The sequence below is a fragment of the Gavia stellata genome, chromosome 28 (genome assembly GCF_030936135.1).
Source record: "Gavia stellata isolate bGavSte3 chromosome 28, bGavSte3.hap2, whole genome shotgun sequence".
NCBI classification, from domain to species: domain Eukaryota; kingdom Metazoa; phylum Chordata; class Aves; order Gaviiformes; family Gaviidae; genus Gavia; species Gavia stellata.
In genome coordinates this window covers 3,412,374-3,437,548 of record NC_082621.1, presented here as the reverse complement: position 1 = coordinate 3,437,548, position 25,175 = coordinate 3,412,374, and the positions used below count along the sequence as shown (strand labels likewise).

The window sequence follows — 25,175 nt, the reverse complement described above, 5'->3', positions numbered from 1 at the left end:
CTATCTGCAGTGCCGGGAGCTGCTGAGCCGTGGGCGGGATGTGAAGGTTGAGAGTTCATTGCGGGCAAACTTCAGGTGGCGAATGACTCCCTGAAGCCATGCCAGCGCTGGCATCGCGTGCCAAGGTGTCCCTCAGGGTCACACCAAGCGCAGCAGCAAGCCACAGCATGGCACTCGCCCCGGAGAGCCACCTCCCACCCCCTTCCGAAGGTCTCTGCCTGTCAAGCAGACTGTGCCGAGGCCTGAGCTCTGACACTCCTTCTCTCCCTCCAGCCCAGCGCGATGGATGCCCTGCACACTGCCGGGATCCGCTTCGCAGAGGCTCTGCAGTCCGGGCCGCCCTGGCTGGAAAAGTTCTGGGTCTCAGTGACCTCCCTGGCTGATCCCAAATGCATCTTCACCGTCTGTTTCCCTCTCGCCTATTTTCTCGACCGCAAGGTGGGGGTGTCGGTGCTGTGGATCGGCCTGGTGTCAGAGTGGCTCAATGTGGTCCTCAAATGGTGAGGGGAGAGCAGGGAGTCACAGGGTCCTTGTCACACCTGGTGGCACCCCGAGGGCTGAGCGGTGGCACGTTCGCAATAGCAGAAACACAACCATGGGCTCCGCTTGGCGGGCAGAGATGCGTGCTGCTCCTTGCCTGCGCCATGCTGAAAGTGTGTGGAGTTTCTGCAGGTCACCCAAGCTGTGGTAATACATCTGCCAGGCATTTACGGCAGAAAAAAGCCCGGGAACTGTAAGACCTGGTAGGGATCCTGCCCTCCTGCTGCAGGCTTCAGCCCTTGGATCCACAGGGATGGGCAGTGAAGGCGCAGGGCTGCGTTCGGCCATTCACTGCTCTGTGGTTTCTCTTCCCACCAGGTTCTTATTTGGGGAGCGCCCGTTCTGGTGGGTCCATGAGTCGGGGCTCACCAGCAAGGAGCTGGTCATGCTGCGCCAGTTTCCTGTCTCCTGCGAAACGGGACCGGGTGAGTTACGGGTGAAAGCTTTTCCTTGCGTCTCCGGCAGGCCCTGGGATCCGTAGGGAAGGGCTGTAGGAGCTGGGAGGCCCTGTCCGGATGGGAACGCGGTGGCTGGAGGCTGCCGCCAGGCTGGCAGGACACGCTGAGCGGGAAAGCTGTTCGTCAGCCAGCGCCTTGCAGCAAAGCAAACGAGCAAGCGGTGGGGAGCGGGCCGGGTGCCATGGCTGCTGGCACGGCACGCACGGCACAGGCAGCTCCAGGGCCAGGAAACCCACGGGAGAGTCTGCCGGCAGCAGGGACCAGGGTGCCTCGCTCGCCCTTTCTGCCTGATCTCGCCTACCCACAGAGCCCATGTCGCTGCCTGGTTTTTTGGGCAGGTGACCATCATCCATGGGCACCACCGGCTCATTCCATCCTCACCCTCGAGCTGAGCCCCCTGTGCCTGTTGTGGCTGTCAGCCAGGAGGGAACCCAGGGCGCAGGCAGGGCCCAGGGTTAGGCTCAGCAGACGTGTCCCCAGCTCTCCTGGGTGACCCCAGGCGCTTGCCCCGCTGGGACACGCTCCCCACTCCCTGACCCACTGTTTCGAGTGTCCTGTGCTTCCCCTTCGCAGGGAGCCCCTCCGGCCACTGCATGATCACGGGGGCAGCCCTCTGGCCACTCGTCACTGCTCTGACAGCGCTAGCGTCCAAACATTCCAGGAGGTGAGTCCCGGCACGGCGAAGCCAGCGCTTGGAAGTCTTCAGAGTACCTTTTGGAAGAGGGAGGTGGGATGCGGGACCCTTCCTCAGCACGCAGTGGGCACAGGGCGGGTGGGATGCCTTCCCCTCCCAGCAGGGCAGCTCCTGGGGAACACAGCTCTGCCCTGGCAGCTCTGGCTGCCCCAGAGACACCCTCAAAGCCTCCCCTGCCCCACCAAGCTGCTTTTTTTTTTTTGCTTCCTTCACCTGTGCTTTACTCATTCCTCCTGCCAAGTGGGGCCAAACCTGCCCTGCCTGGCACAACGCACTCGGGAGCACCGAGCCGGACCTGACGGCTGCCTCCCTGCCGCTGACCCTCCTTCCCTTCCAGCCTGGCAGCGAAGCTGAGCCCCTTCGGTGCCTACGCCCTGCTCCTGCTGTCTGTGGGGCTCTCGCGGGTCTTTGTCCTGGCCCACTTCCCCCATCAGGTAGTCGGCGGCATCCTGGCGGGTGAGTGGGGCTGGGGGCAGCGCTCGGTCCCCCCACCCAGGGGATTTTGGGCACCTTTCCCTCCCCTTGACCCCCCCCTCATCCAGCCTGGTACCCCACAACCTGCCTGTTCTCATCGTCCAGGGGCAGCCCTGGGCTGGGGGCTGCAGTCTCGCACCCCGGCCGCCCGCACCTTGGGCTTCTTCGTGACCACCGCGCTGGCCCTGCTGCTCAGCTCCCTCGCCCTGCACAGCCTGGTCATCGCCGCCGGCATTGACATCGACTGGTGAGTGCCCGGCCGTGGGGCTAGCCCCAGGGATCTGCCCCCCAGGTTGGCGTGGGGCTAGCCCCAGGGATCTGCCCCCCAGGTTAGTGTGGGGCTAGCTGCAGGATCTGCCCCCCACGTTGGTGTGGGGCTAGCCCCAGGGATCTGTCCCCCGGCTTAGAGGGTGGGGTGGCCCTTGGGGGCCTGCCTCATGGGGAGGCATACAGAGCAGCACCCAGTGCCCCCACCCTGGGGCAGGACCCCAGCACTCCCCATTTTGGGGGGGCCAGAGCTGTCTCCCCCCACCCTGCTCAGCCCTCTCCTCCCTCCGCCGCAGGTCCATTGGCCTGGCCACCAAATGGTGCTCGGACCCCGCCTGGCTCCGCCTCGACACCCGGCCCTTCGCCTCCGTCTGCCGCGACGCTGGCAGCGCCCTGGGGCTGGGGCTGGCCGCCGGCTTCCCCCTGCACCGGGGGCAGCGGTTGGGTCCCTGGCAGCGCGTGGCCGGTGCCACGCTGGCCTTGGTGGTCGTGCAGGGCCTGCACCGGCTCCTCCAGCCCACGGACGCGACCCTGTGGTACGGCACCAGCTTCCTCAAGTACGCCGCCGGGCCCTGGCTGGTGGCATCTCTCGTGCCCTGGCTCGTCCTCTTCCTCGCTCGCCCGTGGGGCTCCCCCCACGCCGAGTAGGGCTCCCCACAGCAAGGTTCCCCCCCCGTGTGTCCTGTGCCCCCCTCCTGGCTGTGCCCATCGTCCGTGGCTCCTGGCCTGAGCGCAGCCACCGTCCCCACGTCAGGAGGGCACCCACCGTCCCCCTTGGGACCACAGGCCAGTTGTGTAACCCTCGCTGCACTAACAGAACTGCTCCCCCCAGGGCAGCGGGACCCCCCCCCCAGCATGGGGCAGGCAGGGGGGCCTGTGACAGAGCTGGGGGTGCCCCTGCGCCCAGCAGGTCTGGGGACACGGCGTAGGGACAGCCCCAGCCTTGGGGTCACCAACAAACAGCACCACCTTCCACTCCTCCCCTCCCTCGGCCTCCTTCCAGCTGCTCCAGTTCTCCCAGTTCAGTTTCCCCCTCTGGGGAAGGGGCCAGGCCCCCCCATGCCGGGCCCCCCACCGTACCGCGGTGGATGGAGGGGCCACCCCGTTTCTAACCAAATAAAAACACCGTTACCAACCTGTCGGCCCTGAGTCCTTTGAAGAGGTGGGGGGCACAGGCAGGGCTGGGGACCCCCAGGGCAGGGCAGAGCCTGGACCGAGTTGGGGGGGTCACGGTGGGGGAGATGGAGCCCCCGCAGCCGGGCTGGTGCAGCTCCACACCCCAAAGTCACGCCGGATGGATGGGACTGTTGCTGTAGGTGGGGAAACTGAGGCACGCAGGGCAATCATGAAACCTTGGGGACGTCTGTCCTGCTCCGATGGGGGGGACAGGAAAGGGGATGCAAAGGCGCTGGCCCTCCTGGCCCCCCCCCCCCCCCCCTCGGGTCCCCCAAACGCAGCGGGGCGCCGCCGGGTATTGCCAGAAACAGTTTTATTTATACAAGGACGAACATCGGTAACATCTTACAAAATACTCAACTGAAAACCATATCGAGAGCGCGCGAGCGGGCGTCAGACGGACAAAAAAGAAACCGAGGCAGGGCTGGGGGGGGGGACGGGGGACACGGGGACGTGTTGGGGGGGGACACCAGCCCAAAGCAAGACGGCCTCGCTGCTGGGGGCGGGGGGGGCCAGCGCCCCTCGCCCCCCTGGGAGGGGGTTGGTTTCTATGCGAGGTGTTTTCTCCCCCCTGGGCTGGGGGCTGTGACACCCCCCACCCCCCCCACGAAAGGGGAGGGTGCCGAGCTGCCACTGCCACCCAACAGAGCCCCCCCCGCCCCGTGGGGCCAAGAGGTTGTCCCCAGCGTTGGGGACAGCCAGAGCAGTGTCCCCACAGCACTCAGTGACACCCCCCTTCCTCCTCCCCACCCATCGCCACAAGCCGGGCTCCCCCCCCCTCAAGGCTAGGGAAGGTGACAGGGGACACACCCTCATCCCCATCTCCGCCACTGCCACCCCGATTTGGGGACCCCTCCTGGAACCACCCCAAAACCCCCCGGAATAACTTAATACACAAAGCGCTGTCCCCGTCCTCCCCCTCCACCCCGGGACCGCGGCTGGTGCCGCCCATTAAAAAAATACTATTAAATAATCCATCTGTAATAAAATTATATACCTTTGTTTTGTGGGTTTTTTTTGTCTTTTTCTCTCTTTTAAAGCTAAAATCGCTCCAAGTCCCCTCCGGCTGGTGAAGTAACAGGAAAAGTAACGTGGTTTTTTTCCTCTTTTTTTTTGTCTTTTTTCCTTTTTTTTTTCCTCCTCTCTCTTAGGAACGGACAAAGTTTTATCCCAATGAAGGCGCCGGGATCCGTCACCCATCGACCCAGGGTGACAAAGGGATGGGGACGGGGCTCGTCCCCTGCCTCTCGTGTCCCCCTCCAAAATGGGGATATCATGGGGGGGGGGGGAAGGAAGAAAACTGAGAAACCCCCCAAAAATCACAGGGAAATTAAGGCATTAAAAAAAAAATTACTTAATTAAAGGCACGAATATTTCCCATCGCCTCCCCCCAGGGGGGGACGGACGCCGGAGCCGGGGAGGGAACGAGTGGGAAAAAACAAAAAGGGGAGAAAACAAGGAAAACCCCCTAAAAAAATATAAAGAGAGGAGCTGCAGCAGGGGCCGGGGGGGGCCCGGGGCAGCGATGGGAAAACCCAACGGACGGACGGACGGACGGACGGAGGGGGCAGGAGGAGCGGGGGTGCTGGTGGAACCGATGCTTCACAAGAGACACGACCGCAAACACCGCGTGGAGCTGGGGTCCAACAGGACAGGGGGTTGGCATTTTTTTGTGTTTTTCTTCTCTTTTTAATAGAAAAAAAAATATTTTTCTCTTTTTTCTGTTTTTCCTCCCGGTTTCTTCCATTTCGGGGTTTTTTTTTGGTCTTTTTTTCTTTTATGTGTTTTTTTTTTTTTTTTAAATGTGATTTTTTTGTGTGTGTGTTTTTCGTCTTGTCTTGGTGTTTCTTTCTTTTTTTTGGAAACGGAAAAAATCTCGGCCGTGCAGCGAGGTGCCGGCGGGTCACAGCGCGGGCTCGGCCTCCATCGGCTCCTCCGCCGGCCTGGCCAGGGGCAGAGTGGGGCCTGAGCGGGGCCAGATCCTGCGGCAGGGACCGGGCGCCCAGCCCTGGCTGGGGAAACTGAGGCAGCGATGCCGGGAGCTCAGCACCGGGCACGGCTGCCTCCAGCCCCCCCGCAAGCCACGGCCCCATCACCCCCCCCCCCCCCATTCCCCGTCATCCTCAGGGTGGGACACACCAATCTGGGGGAACATGTGCAGCTCCATGCACTGCCCCAAGGGACACGCAACCCCCCCGAGGACACGCGTGGCTGCATGTACAGCCCTGAGGGACACGCGTGTTCCCTGAGGACATGCACAGCCCCAGGGACATGCATCCCCCCCAGGACAGGAATACCTCCGTGCACAGCCAAGGGGGACACGCATCCCCCCCCCCGAGGACACGCGTGGCTCTGCAGACAGCCCAGGGGGACACACGTGCCCCCGAGGACACGTATGGCTCCACGCACAACCCAGGGGATACAGGACACCCCCCCACACACACCCCACATGAGGACACGTGTGGCTCCATGCACAGCCCAGGGACACACATCCCCCCGAGGACACGCATGGGCCCATGCACAGCCCAGGGGACACGCATGTTCCCGAGGACATGCATGGCTCCGTGCACAGCCCTGAGGGACATGCATACTGCAGAGGACATATGTGGCTCCATGCACAGCCCAGGGGACATGCATCACCCCGAGGACACACACAGCTTCATGCACAGCCCCCAGGGACACATGTGCCTCCATGCACAGCCCCAGGAGAACACGCATCCCACCCGTGAGGACACGCGTGGCTCCACGCACAGCCCCCAGGGACACGCATCCCCCTGAGGACAGGCGTGGCTCCATGCGCAGCCCCACAGACACACATACCCCTGAGGACACGCGTGGCTCCATGCACAGCCCCCAGAGACACACGTGACACACGTGGCTCCATGCACAACCCCAGGGACACACATCCCCCCCAAGGACAGGCGTGGCTCCGTACACAGCCCCACAGCCACGCATCCCCCCGAGGACACACGTGGCTCTGTTCACAGCCCAGGGGGACACATGTGCCCCCTTGGACACGCGTGGCTCCATGCACAACCCAGGGGATACAGGACACACATACACACACCCTGAAAGACACATGTGGATCCATGCGCAGCCCCACGGACACGCATCCCCCCAAGGACATGCGTGACTCCGTACACAGCCCCACGGACACGCATCCCCCCGAGGACACGCGTGACTCCGTACACAGCCCCACGGACACGCATCCCCCCAAGGACATGTGTGGCTCCATACACAGCCCCACAGACACACATCCCCCCCGAGGACATGCGTGGCTCTGTACACAGCCTGGGGGACACATGTGCCCCCTTGGACACGTGTGGCTCCATGCACAACCCAGGATACAGGACACACACACACCCCCCCGAAGACACACGTGGCTCCATGCGCAGCCCCACAGACATGCATCCCCCCGAGGACACGCGTGGCTCCGTACACAGCCCCACGGACACGCATCCCCCCGAGGACACGCGTGGCTCCATACACAGCCCCACGGACACGCATTCCCCCCGAGGACACGCGTGGCTCCGTGCAGAGCCGGGGGCATACCGGGGGGGCCGTACCTGGGCTGGGGGTTGGCGCTCCCCTGCTCGGCACCCACCGAGAGCAGGGCCATGGCCGTCACCGTCTCGGCCTCCTCCGCCTCCCCCTTCTGCGCCTCCAGCAAGGAGCAGCCCACGGCCGCCGCGAAGCGCTTCACCGAGCCCCAGTGCTTGCCTGCGGGCACGGGGAGGGCTGGGCACGGCCCCCCACCGCGGCCCCCGGGCAGGGACAGCCCCGGGACCCCCACAGTGGGGACAACCCAGTGGGGACCCAGGGACCCCCATAGCAGGGACAGTTCAAGGGACGCCCTGTGTCACCCACAGGCAGGACATCCCTGGGGACCTCCCCTGGGACCCCCCCGGAGGGGACAGCCCTAGGGACCCCCATGGCAGGGACAGCCCTGGGGGGACCCATGGGACCCCCATAGCAGGGACAGTTCAAGGGACCCCCTGTGTCACCCGCAGTCAGGACAGTCCTGGGGACCTCCCCTGGGACCCCCCTGGAGGGGACAGCCCTAGGGACCCCCATGGCAGGGACAGCCCCAGGGGGACCCATGGGACCCCCATAGCAGGGACAGTTCAAGGGACCCCCTGTGTCACCTGCAGTCGGGACAGTCCTGGGGACCTCCCCTGGGACCCCCCCGGAGGGGACAGCCCTAGGGACCCCCATGGCAGGGACAGCCCTGGGGACCCCTCTGGGTCCCCCCCAAGGCAGGGACAGCCCCGGGGACACCCCCCAGGATCCCAAGGACATCTCCAGAGACCCCTCCAGGTCCCCCCCCAAGGCAAGGACAGTCCCCAAGGTCCCCCCCCCGTAGCAGAACAGACCCACTGGGGTCCCCCAATGGCGAGGACAGCCCTGGGGACCCCTCTGTGCCCCCCCCATGACAGAATCCGCCCTGGGGACCCTCCCGTGTCCCCCAGTGGCAGGGACAGCCGCAGGGACCCCTGGGGGACCCCAGCAGGGTCTGTGTCCCCCCCCTCCCCGGCCGCAGGGTCTCACTCTGGATCTCGATGACCTTCTCCAGGGTGGCCACCGCGTTCACGTTTGGCTTCTGCTGCAGGAGGGACGGATCCAGGGGCTCCAGCTGGGGTGGGGAAACCATCAGGACCCCCAAAACTGCCACCAGCACCCCTAACGCCCCCCCCCCTTGCCCCCGCAAGAGCAGGGACAGGACCGGAGCCCCTCTCATCAACCCGGGGGAAACTGAGGCACAGCACAGGGTGTGCGCCCCAATACACCCTGCACCCCGGGGGGTTTGGGGGGCGGCAGGGGGAGTCCCCACGGGTTAGGGGGGGGTCCCCATGCGTGACCCCGGTACCTCCAGGCCAAGCAGAGCGGAGACGCAGGCCTCTGAGGCGTCACAGATGGCCGTCAGGTCGTGCCCCCCCTCCAGCGCCAGCACCACCCGGCCCCCCGCCAGCATCATCAGCTGCTTCGTCAAGTGGCCGAAACCTGGGGGACACCGTGGGGGGGGGTGGGTGTGTGACAAGTGGCTCGGCCAAGGTCCCCACCCCGGGGACACCCCGGACCCCACTCACATTTGGCGGTGACGGAGTAGCCACCGAGCGGGGAGAGGTGACCCTCCACGGCGTCGAAGCCGGCCGAGACCAGCACCACGTCCGGGGAGAACTCGTTGGCGATGGGCATCACCACGGTCCTGGGGGGCAGAGGCTCAGGGCTGGACACAGGGACCCCCCCCCAAGAGCACGGGGACCCACCCCCAGGACACGGGGACCCCCCAAGGGCATGGGGACGAACCCCCCCAGGACACAGGGACCCCCCCCAGGGTGCAAGGACCCACCACCAGGACCCAGGGACCCCCCCACCAAGGGCACAAGGAGATCTCCCAGGGTGCGGGGACCCCCCCCAGGGTGCAGGGACCCCCCCCCAGGACCCCCACCTGAAGGCGGTGAGATACTCCACATCCCCAATGGGGGGGTCGACGCCGCCGGTCCAGGCGATGTTGATGTTGTAGCCCACTCCCATCCCGCTGCCAACCTGGGCACAGCCATGGGTGACCCCCGACGCCACAACCGGGGTGGGGGGACGTGGGGGGACACGGGGTGACCACCCCCCACCCCGTACCTCCTCGGGCGCCCCGCTGCCCGGGAAGAAGTTGCCGTCGTCGTAGCGGTGGAGGGAGATGTAGAGGACGTCGGGGTCGCTGTAGAAGGCTTGCTGGGTCCCGTTGCCGTGGTGGATGTCCTGCCGGGGTGCCAGCGGCGTCAGGGACCCCCCCACACTCATGCCACGGGGTCCCTGTCACCTGGAGGGGGTCCCCATCCCCGTCCCCCTCCCCGGGGGGACCTTACCCAGTCCACGATGAGGATCCTGCCCACGCTGAGCTTCTGCTGGAGCAGTTTGGCCGAGATGGCCACCGAGTTGAAGAAGCAGAAGCCCCTGGGGAGAGGGGCCAGGGTGAGCACCAGGGTGGCCCCCGGGTCACCGGTGTCCCCCCCCACCCCAGGCAGGGGTCCCGCCAGCACAGCCCCTCCCCACGGCCCCACACTCACATGGCCGTGGACTCCTCCGCATGGTGTCCTGGGGGGCGGATGACGGCGAAGCCGTTCTGCGGGGACAGAAAAGGACACGCGTGGCACGTGCCCATGCGTGCATGAGGGTGGCCGCGCACACACAGGTGAGCAGCGCACACACGAGCATGCGCAAGCGCGGCACGCACACGCCTATGCAAGCATGCGCAAGCGCGGCACACACATGCAAGCGTGCACGAGTGCCGTCATGCACGCTCAGGTAAACGCGCACGCAAGCGTGCTTGAGGACCATCACACGCTCACAGGTAAGCGTGCACAAGAGCGGTGCGCACACGTGCAAGCTCGCACAGAGGCCACCACGCCCCCAGGTAAGCATGCACGAGGACACTGCACACATGCAAGCGTGCACAAGGGCCACCGTGCACACCCAGGTGAGCGTGCATGGTATCGGTGCGCAACGCAAGCGTGCTCGAGGACTACGGCACGCGCAGTGAAGAGCGCACAAGAGCGGTGCGCACACGTGCAAGCTCGCACAGGGACCGTCACGCATCCAGGTAAGCGTGCACGAGGACCGCGCACGTGCAAGTGTGCGTGAGGATCATCGCACCCCCAGGTAAGCGCGCAAAAAAGCAGCACGCGTGCACGTAAGCTTGCACAAGGAACGCCGCACCCCCCGGGTGCGCATGCACATGGGTGCTACACACGCGTGTGAGCGTGCACACCCCGAGGGTGCCGGTGGCCCGGGGGGGGGGGACCGGGTGCGAGGACGCCCGCCGGCGCGCCAGCCCTCCCCGCTCACCTTGATCTCGCCGGCGGCCACCTTGAAGGCGAGCTCCACCAGGCAGCCCACCGCCATGCGCACGGCGCTGGACGAGTGCATCTCGTTCCACACCGTGTCACTGTCCACCTGCGGCGGGTGGGGACGGGGACACGACGCACGGGGACAGGTCAGCAGGGCCAGGCCAGCCCGGAGACACCCCTGCCACCGCAGGGGCCCCCCCCCGCCACCACCTACTCACCCCAATGCCCCCACACGGCAGCACCGCGTACATTTTCTGGCTGATGGGACCTGGTGGGACAGAGAGGGCTGTGACGGGGGCGGCCGGCGGGGACAGTGTCCCCCCAACTCCGAAAGCGGACGCAGGCGTCCGGGCGCCCTCCCCGCCGGCACCTACCCAGGAGCTTTTTGCTGTCGAGCTTCTGGCGGTTGAGGGGGCTGGTGCCGTAGAGCAGCGTGTGATGCTCCGAGTGCACCGTCTGGATCTCCTCCAGCGTCGCCTTCCTGCCCCGGATGCGCTGGGGAGGGGGACACAGGGGTGAGTGTGTGTCCCCCCGCCCTCCAAGCCGTCAAGGCAAAGAGGGGACCCCCGGGAAGTGGGGTGCCTCACCTCGCACTTGCCGAGGAGACCGGTCTCCTGCAGCCGGGACCAGATGCTCTGGATGCGGCCGGCGTGCTCGGGGTGGATGTTGGTGTTCCCGCAGGTGCACTGGTGCTTCAGCATGAACGTGTCGTACACCACGCCTGCGCCGGGCAGCCACAGCGGCACGCCTGGGACCGGCCCCCCAGGACCCCACCCCCCCGCACCCCCTGGGACACGGGGATCCCATGGGACACGGGGATCCCATGGGACAGGGGGGACCCCAGGCACCCCAAGGGATGGGAAACCCTATGGGAGAGGGGGAGCCTATGGGACAAGGGCACTCCTGGGCACCCCGAGGGATGGGGCACCCCATGGGACAGAGGGATCCCACGGGATAGGGGGACCCCTGGGCACCCCAAGGGTTTGGGAACCCCAGGGGAGAGGGGGATCCCATGGCACACGGGCACCCCAGACACACCAAGGGATGGGGCACTGCATAGGACATGGGCACCCTATGAAATAGGGGCACCCCACGGGACAAGGGCATTCCTGGGCACCCCGAGGGATGGGGGACCCCGTGAGATAGGGGCACCCCATGGGACAAGAGCATTCCTGGGCACCCCGTGGGATAGGGGACCCCATGAGATAGGGGCACCCCATGGGACAAGGGCACTCCTGGGCACCCCAAGGGATGGGGGACCCTGTGAAATAGGGGCACCCCATGGGACAAGGGCACTCCTGGGCACCCCAAGGGATGGGGGACCCTGTGAAATAGGGGCACCCCATGGGACAAGGGCACTCCTGGGCACCCCGAGGGATGGGGGACCCCGTGAGATAGGGGCACCCCATGGGACAAGAGCATTCCTGGGCACCCCGAGGTATAGGGGACCCTGTGAAATAGGGGCACTCCATGGGACAAGGGCACTCCTGGGCACCCCAAGGGATGGAGGACACCATGAGATAGGGGCACCCCATGGGACAAGGGCACTCCTGGGCACCCCGAGGGATGGAGGACACCATGAGATAGGGGCACCCCATGGGACAAGGGCACTCCTGGGCACCCTGAGGGATTGGGCACCCCGTGGGACAGGGGGACCCCCGGGCACCCTGAGGGATGGGGCACTGGGTGAAATAGGGGCACCCCACGGGACATGGGCACCCCGAGCACACCAAGGAATGGGGCACCCCAGGGGACAGGGGCACACCAAGGGATGGAGGACCCTGTAGGATAGGGGCACCCCATGGGACACAGGCACCCCCACCCCGGCACACCCCCCCCATGTCCCCCCCCGTGCCCCGTACCTGTGGTGAAGAGGTGCTTGGGGGGCCCATCGGGCGTGGGGGGCTTGATGCCGGCGCTGGCGGGGGACGACTGGGTGCGGGCGAGGGCCGGGTGGGGCAGCGCCAGGATGCCCAGGGCAGGGGTGGGGTACAGCTGCAGCGGCGCCTCGGGGAACACCTGGGGGGGTCCCGGCACCCCCCATCAGCCCCGGCCCCCCCCCCCGCCCCGGGCCATCACCCAGCGTGAGGCACAGCCGTGTCCCCATCCCGGCCAGAGAGGGGGTGGCCACCTCCGAGGTGGGGTGGCCACGTCCGAGGATTTTGGGGGGGGGGGGGGGGGGATGAGTCATGGTGGGGGCCGGGGGGGGGCTGCGGCGCGGGGGTGGCGGAGCCGGGAGGCCGGAGGAGGAGGGGGGGGGATGAGTCACCGGCCCCTCCGAGTCATCACTGCGGCAGCGCGTGGCGGGGGGGGGCCCCCCAAGGTAGCCGGAATGGGGGGACACGGCTGGCCGGAGAGCGGGGGACCAGGCGCTCGGGCGAGGGATGCTCGTGCAGGAGTTTAGGGGGGGGGGGTGTTCAGGGAGGTGGTGATATTTAGGGCCCCCCCCACCCTGAGGTCTCACCTGCTTGTACGTGACCCCCAGCTCGGTGACGTCGGGGACCCCGGGGACCTCGGCTTCGTCCCCGCTGTCACCTGGCTCCTCCTGGGGCACCCCGCAGCCCTCGGGGTCCTGCAGCTGCTCCGGGGGGTCCCCGGTGTCCGGGGAGGTGAGGGCGAGGGGGGGGCCGGGGGGGACCCCATCACCCGGCGGGGGGGACTGCTGCTCCGTCAGCTCCTCCTCCGTCTCCTCGGGGTGGGTGGGGGGCTGCCGCGCCAGCTCCCCCGCCTTGGGGAGCAGCTGGGGGGGGGCAGTGGGTGTGGGGGGCCAAGGAGACCCCCCCCAACACCCCACGGCCAGCCCCATGGCCACCCTGTGCCAGCCCCTGCCCTGTGCCCCCCCATGCCCTCCAGACACCCCACATCCACCCCGTGCCCCACAGCTACCCAGTATCCACGCCACGGCCACCCTATGCCCCATGCCCACCCCACATGCACCCCACACCCATCCCATGTCCACCCTATACCCATCCCATGCCCCATAGCTGTCCCACAGTCACCCCATAGCCACCCCACACACAGCCCATACCCTATAACTATTCCACGCTCTATAGCCGCCCCACACCATCCCATGCCCCACAGCCACCCCACACCAGCCTCTGCCCCATACCCGCCTCATTTCCACCCCACGCCCACCCCATACCCTACACCACTCCCTCTCCCAGCCCCACGGCAGCCCCTGCCCCACCTTGCCCAGCTGGACCTGCTGCTTGTCGAGGAAATGGTGCTGGAGGGTGCCGTGGGGCAGGGCGCCGTGGGGCAGGGCCTGGGGGCTCTGGGGCAGCGGGGACGACTGCGTGCGGCTCAGGGGCCGGTGCCGGGGCAGCTTGCTCACCGTCCGCACGCTCCCCGCGCGCTCCCCCGTCACCAGCGGCGACTGCCCATGCAGCGGCACTGCGGGAGCCGGCCGCCATCAGCAGGGCACCCCAACACCCCCCCAAAAAACCATCGGGGTCGGGGGGGGAGCGGGGAGAGGGGTTTGCGAGCAGGGGAAACTGAGGCAGAGCGGGGAAACTGAGGCAGAGCGGGGAACTCACCGGCGATGAGGGTGCTTTGCTGGCGCGCTTGCTCCAGCAGCAGGACGTGCTGCAGCAGGGACGCGGGGCCGGCGGGGGGGTCCCCCTCCAGGGCCACCCCCAGCAGGCAGCCCGGGATGGAGGAGGTGCTCAGGAACTTGCCGGTGAGGGCGGCTCCGGGGCGCAGAGCGGCCACCGCCGGGCGCTCAGCCTCCGCCTGCGGTGACAGCTTGGGGGACGCCTGCGGGGACACGGAGGATGGCACGCGTGGGGACAGAGGGGTGCTCCCAGCCATCGTCAGACCTCGAGGTGCCGGGTGACACCCCAACCCTGCACCCCCCAGCCTGGGAGCACCCCAAACTGGGAACACTGGGGTGCTACCAGGACTCCTCCCATGAGCCTTGGCTTCTCTCCCGCGGGGAAACTGAGGCACAAACCCAGCCCTGGGGAATAGAGGGGGTTCCTGGCTTGGAACCCCCCTCCTGCCCAACAGTCACCCCATGGGCACAGGATCCCCTGTGGGGCACTGGGTGCCCACGCCAAGCCTGTGAGGTGCCGGGTGCCCAGGCCACCCCTATGGGACATCAGGTCGTTCTGCCACCCCACCGTGGGGTCCTCCACATCGCCCCTATGGGGCTCCAGGTCCCTGTGCCATCCCCCGTGGGGTCCCCATATCGCCCCTATGGGGTTCCAGGTCCCCGTGCCATCCCCCGTGGGGTCCCCACATGGCCCCTGTGGGGTTCCAGGTCCCCGTGCCACCCCATGGCGTGCAGCGTCCCCATATCATCCCTATGGGGTTCCAGGTCCCCGTGCCATCCCCCGTGGGGTCCCCACATGGCCCCCGTGGGGTTCCAGGTCCCCGTGCCATCCCCTGTGGGGTCCCCACATGGCCCCTGTGGGGTTCCAGGTCCCTGTGCCATCCCCCGTGGGGTCCCCACATGGCCCCCGTGGGGTTCCAGGTCCCTGTGCCATCCCCCGTGGGGTCCCCACATGGCCCCCGTGGGGTTCCAGGTCCCCGTGCCATCCCCTGTGGGGTCCCCACATGGCCCCTGTGGGGTTCCAGGTCCCTGTGCCATCCCCCGTGGGGTCTCCACATGGCCCCCGTGGGGTTCCAGGTCCCTGTGCCATCCCCCGTGGGGTCCCCACATGGCCCCTGTGGGGTTCCAGGTCCCCGTGCCATCCCCCCCTTGGGGTCCCCACATGGTCCCTATGGGGTTCCAGGTCCCCGTGCCACCCCATGGCGTGCAGGGTCCCCATATCATCCCTATGGGGTTCCAGGTCCCCGTGCCATCCCCCGTGGGGTCCCCATATCGCCCCTATGGGGTTCCAGGTCCCCGTGCCAGCCCCCGTGGGGTCCCCACATGGTCCTATGGGGTTCCAAGTCCCCGTGCCATCCCCCGTGGGGTCCCCACATGGCCCCTGTGGGGTTCCAGGTCCCTGTGCCACCCCATGGTGTGCAGGGTCCCCATATCACCCCTATGGGGTTCCAGGTCCCCGTGCCATCCCCCGTGGGGTCCCCATATCGCCCCTATGGGGTTCCAGGTCCCCGTGCCATCCCCCGTGGGGTCCCCATATCGCCCCTATGGGGTTCCAGATCCCCGTGCCAGCCCCCGTGGGGTCCCCACATGGCCCCCGTGGGGTTCCAGGTCCCCATGGCACCCCCATGGGGTGCAGGGTCCCCACGCCAAGCCCCCGCACCGGCCCCACTCACGTTGAGGTGGGAGTTGGTGACAGTGACGGTGGCCTGCAGCCCCAGGGAGATGTTGGGCAGGGACGGGGACGTGTAGAGGCTGAGCTGGCTGGCGCCGTCCAGGGTGAGGGCTCGGTGCTGGGGCAGGAGCTGCTGTGGGGTGGGGGGGACACGTCACGGACATGCCATGAGCACGCACACGCATGTGCCAAGACACGTCACGGACATGCACAACTTGCAGTCCTGGGAGCACACACCAGCTGCATGCACCTCAGCACACGTGTGCACCCGGACAGGGACAGACCTGAGCACACGTGTGCACCCTGAGCATGCACACGCTGGCTGCACGCATCTGAGCACATGTATGCACCCTGAGCAGGCTCACAGCGCACAGCTGAACATGTGTGTGCATCCTGAGCACACATATGCACCCCAAAACTGCACTATGTGCTCCCTAGCATGTGAACACCAAGCACCCTGCCTGCGCATACCTGGACACGTGTGCACCCTGAGCGCACTCACAGCACACAGCTGAACACACACGTACACCCTGAGCACACGTGAGCGCTCGTGTGCACCCTGAGCACGCACATGATGGCTGCACACACCCCAAGCCCACGCATGCACCCCAAAACTGCATTGACTGCGTGCTCCCTAACGTGTGCACACCGAGCACCCTGGCTGCACACACCTGAAGCACATGTGTGCACCCCAAGGACACTCATAGCACACACCTGAACACATGTGTGCACCCTGAACATGCTCACAGCGCGCACCTAAACATATGTATGCACACAGAGGACCCTGGCTGCACACACCTGAAGCACACGTGCACACCCTGAGCGCACTCATAGCACATACCTGAACACATGTATGCACCCTGAGCACACTAATAACACACACCTGAACATACGTGTGCACACTGAGGACCCTGGCTGCACACACCTCAACACATGTGTGCACCCCGAGCATGCTCACAACACACACTTGAGTGCACGCGTGCACCCTGAGCACGCTAATAGCATGCACCTGAACATGTGTGCACACTGAGGACCCTGGCTGCACACACCTAAACACACATGTGCACCCCAAACATGCTCACAACACACACCTCAGCACATGCGTGCACCCTGAGCATGTTAATAGCACGCAACTGAACACACGTGCACACTGAGGACCCTGACTGCACACACCTGAACACATGTGTGTACCCCGAACATGCTCACAACACACATGTGAACACACATGTGCACCCTGAACATGCTCACAGCACACACCTAAACATATGTGTGCAGACTGAGCACTCTGGCTGCACACACCTGAACACACATGTGCACCCTGAACGTGCTCACAACACACACCTGAACACATGTGTGCACCCTGAGCACGCTAACAGCACGCACCTGAACATACGTGTGCACGCTGAGGACCCTGGCTGCACACACCTGAACACACGTGCACCCTGAGCACGCTCACAGCACACACCTGAACACGCTCACAGCACACGCCCCGCACACGCGTGTGCCACCCCCCCCCCGGCAGCTCCTACCTCGGTGTGGATGTTGGGGACGGAGCCGGTGAAGCCGTTCTCGGCGATGGCGCTGTGGGAGCTGTTGGGGGAGCTGGGCCCGGAGCCCGGGGCGCTGCTGCACACCGAGGACACTGCGGGGCCGGCGGGTGTCATGGGGGGCGGCCGCCGCCACCGTCCCCATCCCTGCCTCAGTTTCCCCTGCCAGGGTGCACGGCCGCAGGAGGGGCGGGGTAGCCTGCGCCTACGCGTGCACGCACACGCCAAGGTGCGCAAATGCACAAGCACGTGTGTGCACAAGCACGCATGTGCACGCATGTTTCAAGTGCACGCGTGTTTCAAAGACACGCACGCGCGTTGCACAAGCACGTCGGTGCACACGTTGCACAAGCACGGGTGCGCACAGACGTTGCACAAGCACACGCATGCCCTGCGAGCCAGGGAGAGGACGCAAGGTCCCGGCTGGAGGCCCCCACCGCTGCATGGGCGACTTGGGGAAACTGAGGCAGGGAGCACGGCCCAGCCCGCGCGCGCCCGGGCTCACCCGTGATCTCGATGGCTCGCTTCTTGAAGGTGCTGATGACGGTGCCGTCCTTCCTCCGCAGCAGGGGACTGCTCCTCCTCTCCGCTACCTTCTGTTTTAACCGTGAGCGCACTTTCAGGTTGGGTTCGGAGGCTGCGGGAAGGGGGGGGCACCCGGGAAGCGGCGTTAGCCCCAACACGGCTCCCGGTTTTTGCCCCCCCGGCCCGCCGGCGCTTCGGCACCCACCGGTTTTGCGGAGCGGGAAATCATCCCGGCCGTCGTAGGTGCCGAGGAGGGGGAGTTTGTAGGATGGGGGTGTCCCCGGGCTGCCGGTCTGGGGGGGGGAACTCTGGTCCAACGAGGTGTGGTGAGCCCTGGGGGGGGGCAGAGACCTCGCTAGGACGCCTGGGTCCTGTCCCCCCCCCATCACCGCCCCGGTTTTGGGGGGGTTGTCCAGGTTTGGGGGGGTTGTCCAGGTTTGGGGGGGGTTGTCCAGGTTTGGGGGGGACCTACCAACATTTGGGGTGCTGGGGGAGGGAATGGTTGGGGGGGCCGGTGCCCGGCTCCTTCGTCTTGCTGAGCAGGAACTCCTGCAGCTTCAGCTTCACCTCCGTGCTGGCGATGGCGCCTGGGGGGGGGGACACAGCTGGGATGGGGGGGGGGGGCGGACACAGCACATACCCCCCCAGCCCCACTGCCCCCCTCCCGCCCCCCGGGAGCCTCCCACCCCCACATCCACCTGCACCCCAGTCCGCATAGCCCCTCTTGCCCCCCAAGCCCCCCAGTGCCATGCAGCCCCCCCGGGACCCCCCCAGCTCACTCTCGCGGCTCTTGTCCTTGGTGCGCAGGGCGTGGAGCTGCTCCAGGCGCTGCTGCTGCTCCAGGGCCTCCTGCCGCTCCCGCTGCCGCTGCTGCTCCAGCTCCTGCTGCCGGCGGGCGGCCAGCGCTTCCTGCTGCTGCTGCGGGGACGGAGCCGGGGGGGGGCTCGGGGACGGACACCCCCCATCTCCCACCCCCTCCGTGGATCAGGCCCTGGGGGGGGGGGTACGCGCCACCCTGCCCTGATCCTCCCCCCCAACCCATGGCTCCATCACCCCCGGGTACGATATCCCATAGCTCCAGCACCCCAAGGAACGCGATGCCCCACAGCTTCATCACCCCCAACCTCCCTGCCAACGGCTCCATATCCCCAGACAGGTGATGCCCTGCGGCTCCGTCACCCCAAGACAGGTGATGCCCCATGGCTCCATCACCCTCAATCTCCCCCCAGTAGCTCCACCACCCCAGGTAGGTGATGCCCCACATCTCCATCACCCCAGACAGGTGATGCCCCATGGCTCTATCACCCTCCATCTCCCCCAATAGCTCCATCACCCTGGACATCTGATGCCCTACAGCTCCATCACCCTCCATCTCCCCCAATAGCTCCATCGCCCCAGATAGCTGATGCCCCGTGGCTCCATCACCCCGGACAGGTGATAACCCATAGCTCCATCACCCCCAATCTCCCCCCCAATAGCTTCATCACCCCAGACAAGCGATGCTTCCCTGGCTCCGTCAGCCCCAACACGTCCCCAATAGCTCCATCACCCCAGACAGTTGATACCTCATGGCTCCATCACCCCCAATACCTCCCCACAGCTCCATCACCCCAAGACAAGCAATGCCCCACAGCTCCATCACCCCCAATCTCCTTTCAATAGCTCCATCACCCTGGACATGGGATGACCCATGGCTCCATCACCCCAGCACCCCTCCCAATGTCTCCATCACCGCACAAAGGTCATGCCCCATGGCTCCATCATTCTCAATCTCCCCCCAACAGCTCTATCACTCTAGATGATGATGCTCTGCATCTCAGTCACCCCCAATCTCCACCTAATGACTCCATCACCCCAGACAGGTGATGCCCCACAACTCCATCACCCCAGACAGGCAATGTCCCGTGACTCCATCACTCCCAATGGCTCCATCACCCCAGATAGGTGATGCCCCCACGGCTCCACCACCCTCCATCTCTCCCAACGGCTCCATCACCACCGACAGGTCACGCCCCATGGCTCCGTCATTCTCAATCTCCCCCCAACAGCCCTATCACCCTAGATGGTGATGCTCTGCATCTCAGTCACCCCCAATCTCCACCTAATGACTCCATCACCCCAGACAAGTGATGCCCCACAGCTCCATCACCCCAGACAGGCAATGCCCCACAGCTCCATCACCTGCAATGGCTCCATCACCCCAGATAGGTGATGACCCCCCACCCCAATGGCTCCATCGCCCCCAGCCCACCTTGAGGTGCTTCTGGAGCTGGACCTCGTGCTGGCGGGTGAGGTGCTCGTGCTGCTTCTGGAACTCGGCGAAGAGCAGCTGCTTCTGGAGCTGCTGCTGCTGCTTGAGGGCCAGCAGCTCCCGCTGCAGCTGCCGCTCCCGCGCCGCCGCGTCCAGCCCCGGCCCCCGGCGCTCCCCGCACGCCTCGGGCGCCCCGCGCGCCTCCGCCGGCCCCTCCGCCCCTGCGGGCACCGGCCGGGGTTAGGGAGGTAGTTTGGGGGTGTCCCAGGGATGATGGAGGGGTGCTGAGAAGAGTCTGGGGGTGTCCCAGAGATGGGGGGCAGGCAGGCATGGTTTGGGGTGCCCCAGGGACGGGGCGGGGGGGAGCTGGGAGCAGTCTGGGGGTGTCCCAGGGACAAGGAGCAGCTGGGGGTGGTTCAGGGGTGTCCCAGGGACGGGAGGGGGAACTGGGAGCAGTTTGGGGGTGTCCCAGGGATGGGGGGCAGCTGGGGGATGGTTTGGGGGTGTCCCAGGGACGGGAGGGTGGTGGGAGCGGTTTGGGGGTGTCCCAGGGACGGGGGGGAGGTGGGAGCGATTTGGGGGTGTCCCAGGGATGGGGGGCAGCTGGGGGATGGTTTGGGGGTGTCCCAGGGATGAGGGGGAGCTGGGAGCAGTTTGGGGGTGTCCCAGGGATGGGGGGGGGAAGCTAGGCAGGCTTAGGGGGCTGTCCAGGGGTGTCCCTGGGTGGGGGGCAGCTGGGGCATGCTCACGGAGCAAGCTGGGCATTCCCAGTGATGGGGGGCAGTTGGGGGGCTGTGTCAGGGATCAGCCCCTCCCATCAGGACTCCGGGGGTCTCCCACCAGCTCCAAGGGCCCTGGATCAGCCCCGTGCCTCAGTTTCCCTCCCCCATTCAAAAACCCGGGGGGGCACCGCGAGCTGAGCCCCCACATCTGGAACATGTAACAACTGGCCCAGAAGGCAGCCGGGGGGGGCAGGATCGAGCCCCCCACCCCTCCCTAAAGCCCCAATGGGCTTAAACCCCCCAGCAACCACTGAGCTCACCCCCCCACCAGCGAAGGACACGAGGAGGGAACTGCACCCCCCCCATGGAGGGGTACAGCGGGGGGGGACGGACGGACCCCATCCCCACGCAAACAGGAAGGCGGGGGCGGGGGGCATGCGCTGCATGCTAATGCGCCCCCCCCCTTCCCCCCCCTCCGCCCCGCACGCGTGGCTGCACGTCGGGCACTGACGTGTGCCCGGGACGGACCCGCGGACGTCACCAGCACCGTGTCACCAGCACCGTGCCACAGAGCTCGGGCACTGACCCCCCCCGGCTCTGCCAGCCCCCCCAGCCCCCAAAAAACCTGCTAGTCCCCCTTCCCCAATACCAACCAGCCCCCCCAGTGCCAACCAGCCCCCCCCAATTATGAACCAGGCCCCCACGCCAGGCAGCAACCCCCCCACGCTAACCAGCCCCCCCATATATCATCAACCAGCCCCCCCCAGTATGTACCAGTGCCCCCAGTCAGTGCCTGACTCAACACGCAAGACTGGCCCTGGAGCAGGGGGAACCCCCAGCCCCCCCTCACCACCCCAATTCACCCGCGGGGGGGTTGGCCCTGGGGCTGCCCCACACTGGGGGGGGCAGAATTGGGGCTGGGCAGGGGGAGGTGCATGAGGGTACCCCTGCAGCCCCCCAGACCTGACAGCCCCCCGGTTTGGGGGCGGGGGGGAGGAGTGACAAAACTATCCCAGTGGGTGTTGGGGTGCAATGGGGGGCACCCAGCCTTGGGGGGGGGGGCAGCACCCGCGGGGGGGGGGGGCTAAAAATAGCCCCGGGAGGGGCCAGCCCAGCGCTGGCCAAACCTGCACTTAGGGGCTCAGAAGTGGCTTTGGGCTGGCGAGGAGCCGGGGCCACCACCCTGCCGGGGGGGGCCACCACCCTGCCGGGGGGGCCACCACCCCACGGCCCCACGCCAGCCCCTTCCCCTGGGATGGACGGACAGGGGCTGCTTAACCCCTTGGTGCCCATGGCCCCCCCAGACCAAAGGGCCCCCAGGCCAGTGCAGCCGGTCCCTCGGCGAGGGCTGGCACTGTCCCCATTGGGGTGCAGTGGGGGGGGTCCCGCAGGTAATGGGGACACGGGGCGGGGGGGGCTGGGACCCTCACAGTGACCCCCGACCTGTCCCCACTATGGGGCAAAGCCAGGACGGGCAGCACTGGCATTGCTGGGGTCACGCGCCTCTCGCACACCCGTCCCTTCACACGCATCCGTGCAAGGAGAGAGCTCTCCCCCTCACACACCCGTGCACACCCATGCAAGGTGAGAGCTCTCCTCGTTGCACACGCATGCACACCCGTGCAAGGAGAGCAGCTCTTCTCATTGCACACACATGCACACCCGTGCAAGGAGAGAGCTCTCCTCATTGCACATGCATGCACACCCGTGCACGGAGAGAACTCTCCTTGTTGCTCACCCATGCACACCCGTGCAAGGAGAGCAGCTCTCCCCCTCGCACACCTGTGCACGGAGAGCAGCTCTCCTCATTGCACACCCGTGCAAGGAGAGCAGCTCTTCTCGTTGCACACGCATGCACACCCGTGCAAGGAGAGAGCTCTCCTCGTTGCACACGCATGCACACCCGTGCAAGGAGAGCAGCTCTTCTCGTTGCACACGCATGCACACCCGTGCAAGGAGAGCAGCTCTTCTCATTGCACACACATGCACACCCGTGCAAGGAGAGAGCTCTCCTCATTGCACACCCGTGCACACCCGTGCAAGGAGAGCAGCTCTCCCCCTCGCACACCCGTGCACACCAGTGCAAGGAAGGCTGGTCCCTTCGCATGCCCTCACGTGAGAAGGGCAGCTCTCCCCCTTGCACACGCATGCACACCCGTGGAAGGAGAGCAGCTCTCCCCCTCGCACACCCGTGCACACCAGTGCAAGGAGAGCCAACCCCGTGCACACCAGTGCAAGGAAGGCTGGTCCCCTCGCACGCCCTCACGTGAGGAGGGCAGCTCTCCCCCTTGCACACGCATGCACACCCGTGCACGGAGAGAGCTCTCCTCATTGCACACACATGCACACCCGTGCAAGGATAGAGCTCTCCTCATTGCACATGCATGCACACCCGTGCACGGAGAGCAGCTCTTCTCGTTGCACACGCATGCACACCCGTGCAAGGAGAGCAGCTCTCCCCCTCGCACACCCCTGCAAGGGCACGCGCACCCCCACGCTGCCACACTATGTCCCCCCATGCCAGACCACAGCCCCCCCACCGCCCCGTGTCCCCATGTGCCACCGCAGCAACACCCACCTCTGGGCAGCAGCACCCCCCACCCAAATCCACACCCCCCCCCCCCCCGAGCTGGCACGGAGCACCTGGGGACCCCCCATCCCGGCGGGGGGATGCCACGACTCCCCGGCACAGCCAGGAGCCAAAAATCCCTACTGGGTGTTCCCCCCCCAGGCACCGCACCGGCCACCGTGGGGCTGGGGACTTGGGGGGGGGGGGTGTCCCCCCGGGCACAGGGACAGCCGATGTGCTACCCCAGGGATGGGACACCCCAAAACTCATTGCGGGGCCGGGGGGGGAAGCGCTGCCAGGCTCTCGGGGCACAATCCAGCCCGGAGCGCTGTGGTTGTCACCGGCACGTGAATGATGCTGGGGGGGCACATCCCAGGTGTGCCCCCCCCCCGCCTGCCCCAGGGGGGACACACAGCTGAAATGTCCCAACATGAGGGGACACCTGGGGACAGGAACGGTGCTGGGCAGGATGCCACCGGGCTGGGGAGGAGGGTGGGGGGGCCGGGACCCCCCCCCAGCACTCACCTGGGGCGGGGAGGGCGGCGTGGAGCTGGGCACGGGACAGGAGCTCCAGCGAGGGCTCGCGGCCGGACCCCCCCTCTGCGGAGAAACAGCCGTCCCTCTGGTAAACAGGCTGCGGCATCACGGGGGGGCCTGGGGTACATCCCCCCCTCCCCGGCTTCAGCCCCCCCTCGGCATGGGGGGGACGGGGGAGCTGCCGGCTGGGGGCCACCGAGCATCCCCAGAGTTCGGGGCGAGGGGAGCGGATCGGGCACCCCCATCCTGGGCAGGGTGGGGCAGGGTGGGGCAGGGCGGGGCTGGGTGCCCCCCCCCCCCTCGCCCGCAGCCACCCTGCGGTCCCCGTCGCCGTCCCCCCCCCCAGCCGGGCTCTTCTCTCCGACGCCTGGAAATAGCCGGCGCACGGGAGGAGCCGGCTATAAATAGGGCAGCGTGCCGGGGGGGGCCACGACGGCTCCCACGGGATGGGGTGTGCCACGTTCCCCCCCCCCGTGACACAGGACCCTCCCGGGACACGTGGGGACCACCCGGTTGCACCCCCAAACCGCCCTGGGGACTGGGGGAGAGGGGCTGCCCCGGCATGGAGGCACATGGGGGGGGCCCGCAGCAGTACTGGGATCACCACGACCCCCCCCAGGGCACCCCCAGCCCCATCCTGCCCCCCCCCAAATCCCCGCTGAGCCCCTAATTGCTGGGGACGTTAATCCGCATCAGCGCTGCCGGGAATAAAATCCGGGTTACACAGAGGGGGATTAGCCCCCGCTCTGGGAAAGCGAAGGCGAGTGGCCCCCCCCCTGTCCGGGACCCCCCCCAACAGGAACCCCCAAGGGGTTGGGGGTCCCGGGGCCGACGCAGGGGTGCAGACGCCGACTCAGCGCATTTGCTGCCGGATCAGTGACCCGAAGCAGCTCAGTGGGGCTGAGCCCGGGGTGGGGGGGTGACAATGGGCTGAGGTGGTGACACCCCCCCGGGGACCAGGACCCCCCCACACTCTGCTGCCGCCCCTCCGGCCGTGCGTAACCCCCCCGCCGGCAGCAGCCACGTTTATTTACCAGCGCGTTAATCCCAAGCCGAGACTTTTAATAGCCGGGATATTTATGGGTTGCCCGCCCCCCCCCCCCGTGGCCCCCTGCCCCCCGGGGTGCTTTGGGGCTTGACGTCAGCCCAGCTATTTCTGGTGCTGCCAGTGGGCAGGAGGCCACGGGAACGAGCCCTCCCGCCTGCCGGACCCCCCCCGGCACGCACCGGCCGGCACGCCGGCGCAGGCAGCCCCTTGGCGGGGCAGGGAGGTGTCCCGGATCCGGGCAGCCCCATCCAGGGGTGCCTGGGCCCACTCCCCCATCTGTGGGATGGGGGGGGACACACT

The 25,175-nt window shown here is 66.8% G+C and overlaps 2 protein-coding genes across 2 annotated transcripts in view; one reads left to right on the top strand and one right to left on the bottom strand.

Moving 5' to 3' along the window:
- The first annotated feature begins 203 nt into the window (after positions 1–203).
- Positions 204–3,603, top strand: G6PC3 (glucose-6-phosphatase catalytic subunit 3). The gene is made up of 6 exons (XM_059830544.1): positions 204–500; positions 859–965; positions 1,572–1,662; positions 2,030–2,148; positions 2,272–2,413; positions 2,730–3,603. The coding sequence occupies exons 1-6, from the start codon at positions 283–285 to the stop codon at positions 3,079–3,081; spliced, it is 1,029 nt and encodes a 342-aa protein (XP_059686527.1). The 5' UTR covers positions 204–282; the 3' UTR covers positions 3,082–3,603.
- Positions 3,604–5,512: 1,909 nt separating this feature from the next.
- HDAC5 (histone deacetylase 5) overlaps positions 5,513–25,175 on the bottom strand; it is a 20,650-nt gene continuing 987 nt past the window's right edge. Inside the window, exons 2-26 of the mRNA XM_059830173.1 lie at positions 23,816–23,890; positions 20,000–20,220; positions 18,528–18,666; positions 18,221–18,335; positions 17,954–18,081; positions 17,728–17,860; positions 17,206–17,332; positions 15,678–15,806; positions 13,988–14,207; positions 13,639–13,844; positions 12,916–13,191; positions 12,314–12,470; positions 11,039–11,172; positions 10,826–10,946; positions 10,670–10,719; positions 10,450–10,557; positions 9,672–9,727; positions 9,471–9,558; positions 9,244–9,363; positions 9,059–9,156; positions 8,697–8,815; positions 8,477–8,610; positions 8,158–8,242; positions 7,176–7,329; positions 5,513–5,552 (exon numbers count right to left, since the gene is read on the bottom strand). Coding sequence (XP_059686156.1) covers positions 5,513–5,552; positions 7,176–7,329; positions 8,158–8,242; positions 8,477–8,610; positions 8,697–8,815; positions 9,059–9,156; positions 9,244–9,363; positions 9,471–9,558; positions 9,672–9,727; positions 10,450–10,557; positions 10,670–10,719; positions 10,826–10,946; positions 11,039–11,172; positions 12,314–12,470; positions 12,916–13,191; positions 13,639–13,844; positions 13,988–14,207; positions 15,678–15,806; positions 17,206–17,332; positions 17,728–17,860; positions 17,954–18,081; positions 18,221–18,335; positions 18,528–18,666; positions 20,000–20,220; positions 23,816–23,890 — 3,233 coding nt within the window. The remainder of the gene's footprint in view (positions 5,553–7,175; positions 7,330–8,157; positions 8,243–8,476; positions 8,611–8,696; positions 8,816–9,058; positions 9,157–9,243; positions 9,364–9,470; positions 9,559–9,671; positions 9,728–10,449; positions 10,558–10,669; positions 10,720–10,825; positions 10,947–11,038; positions 11,173–12,313; positions 12,471–12,915; positions 13,192–13,638; positions 13,845–13,987; positions 14,208–15,677; positions 15,807–17,205; positions 17,333–17,727; positions 17,861–17,953; positions 18,082–18,220; positions 18,336–18,527; positions 18,667–19,999; positions 20,221–23,815; positions 23,891–25,175) is intronic.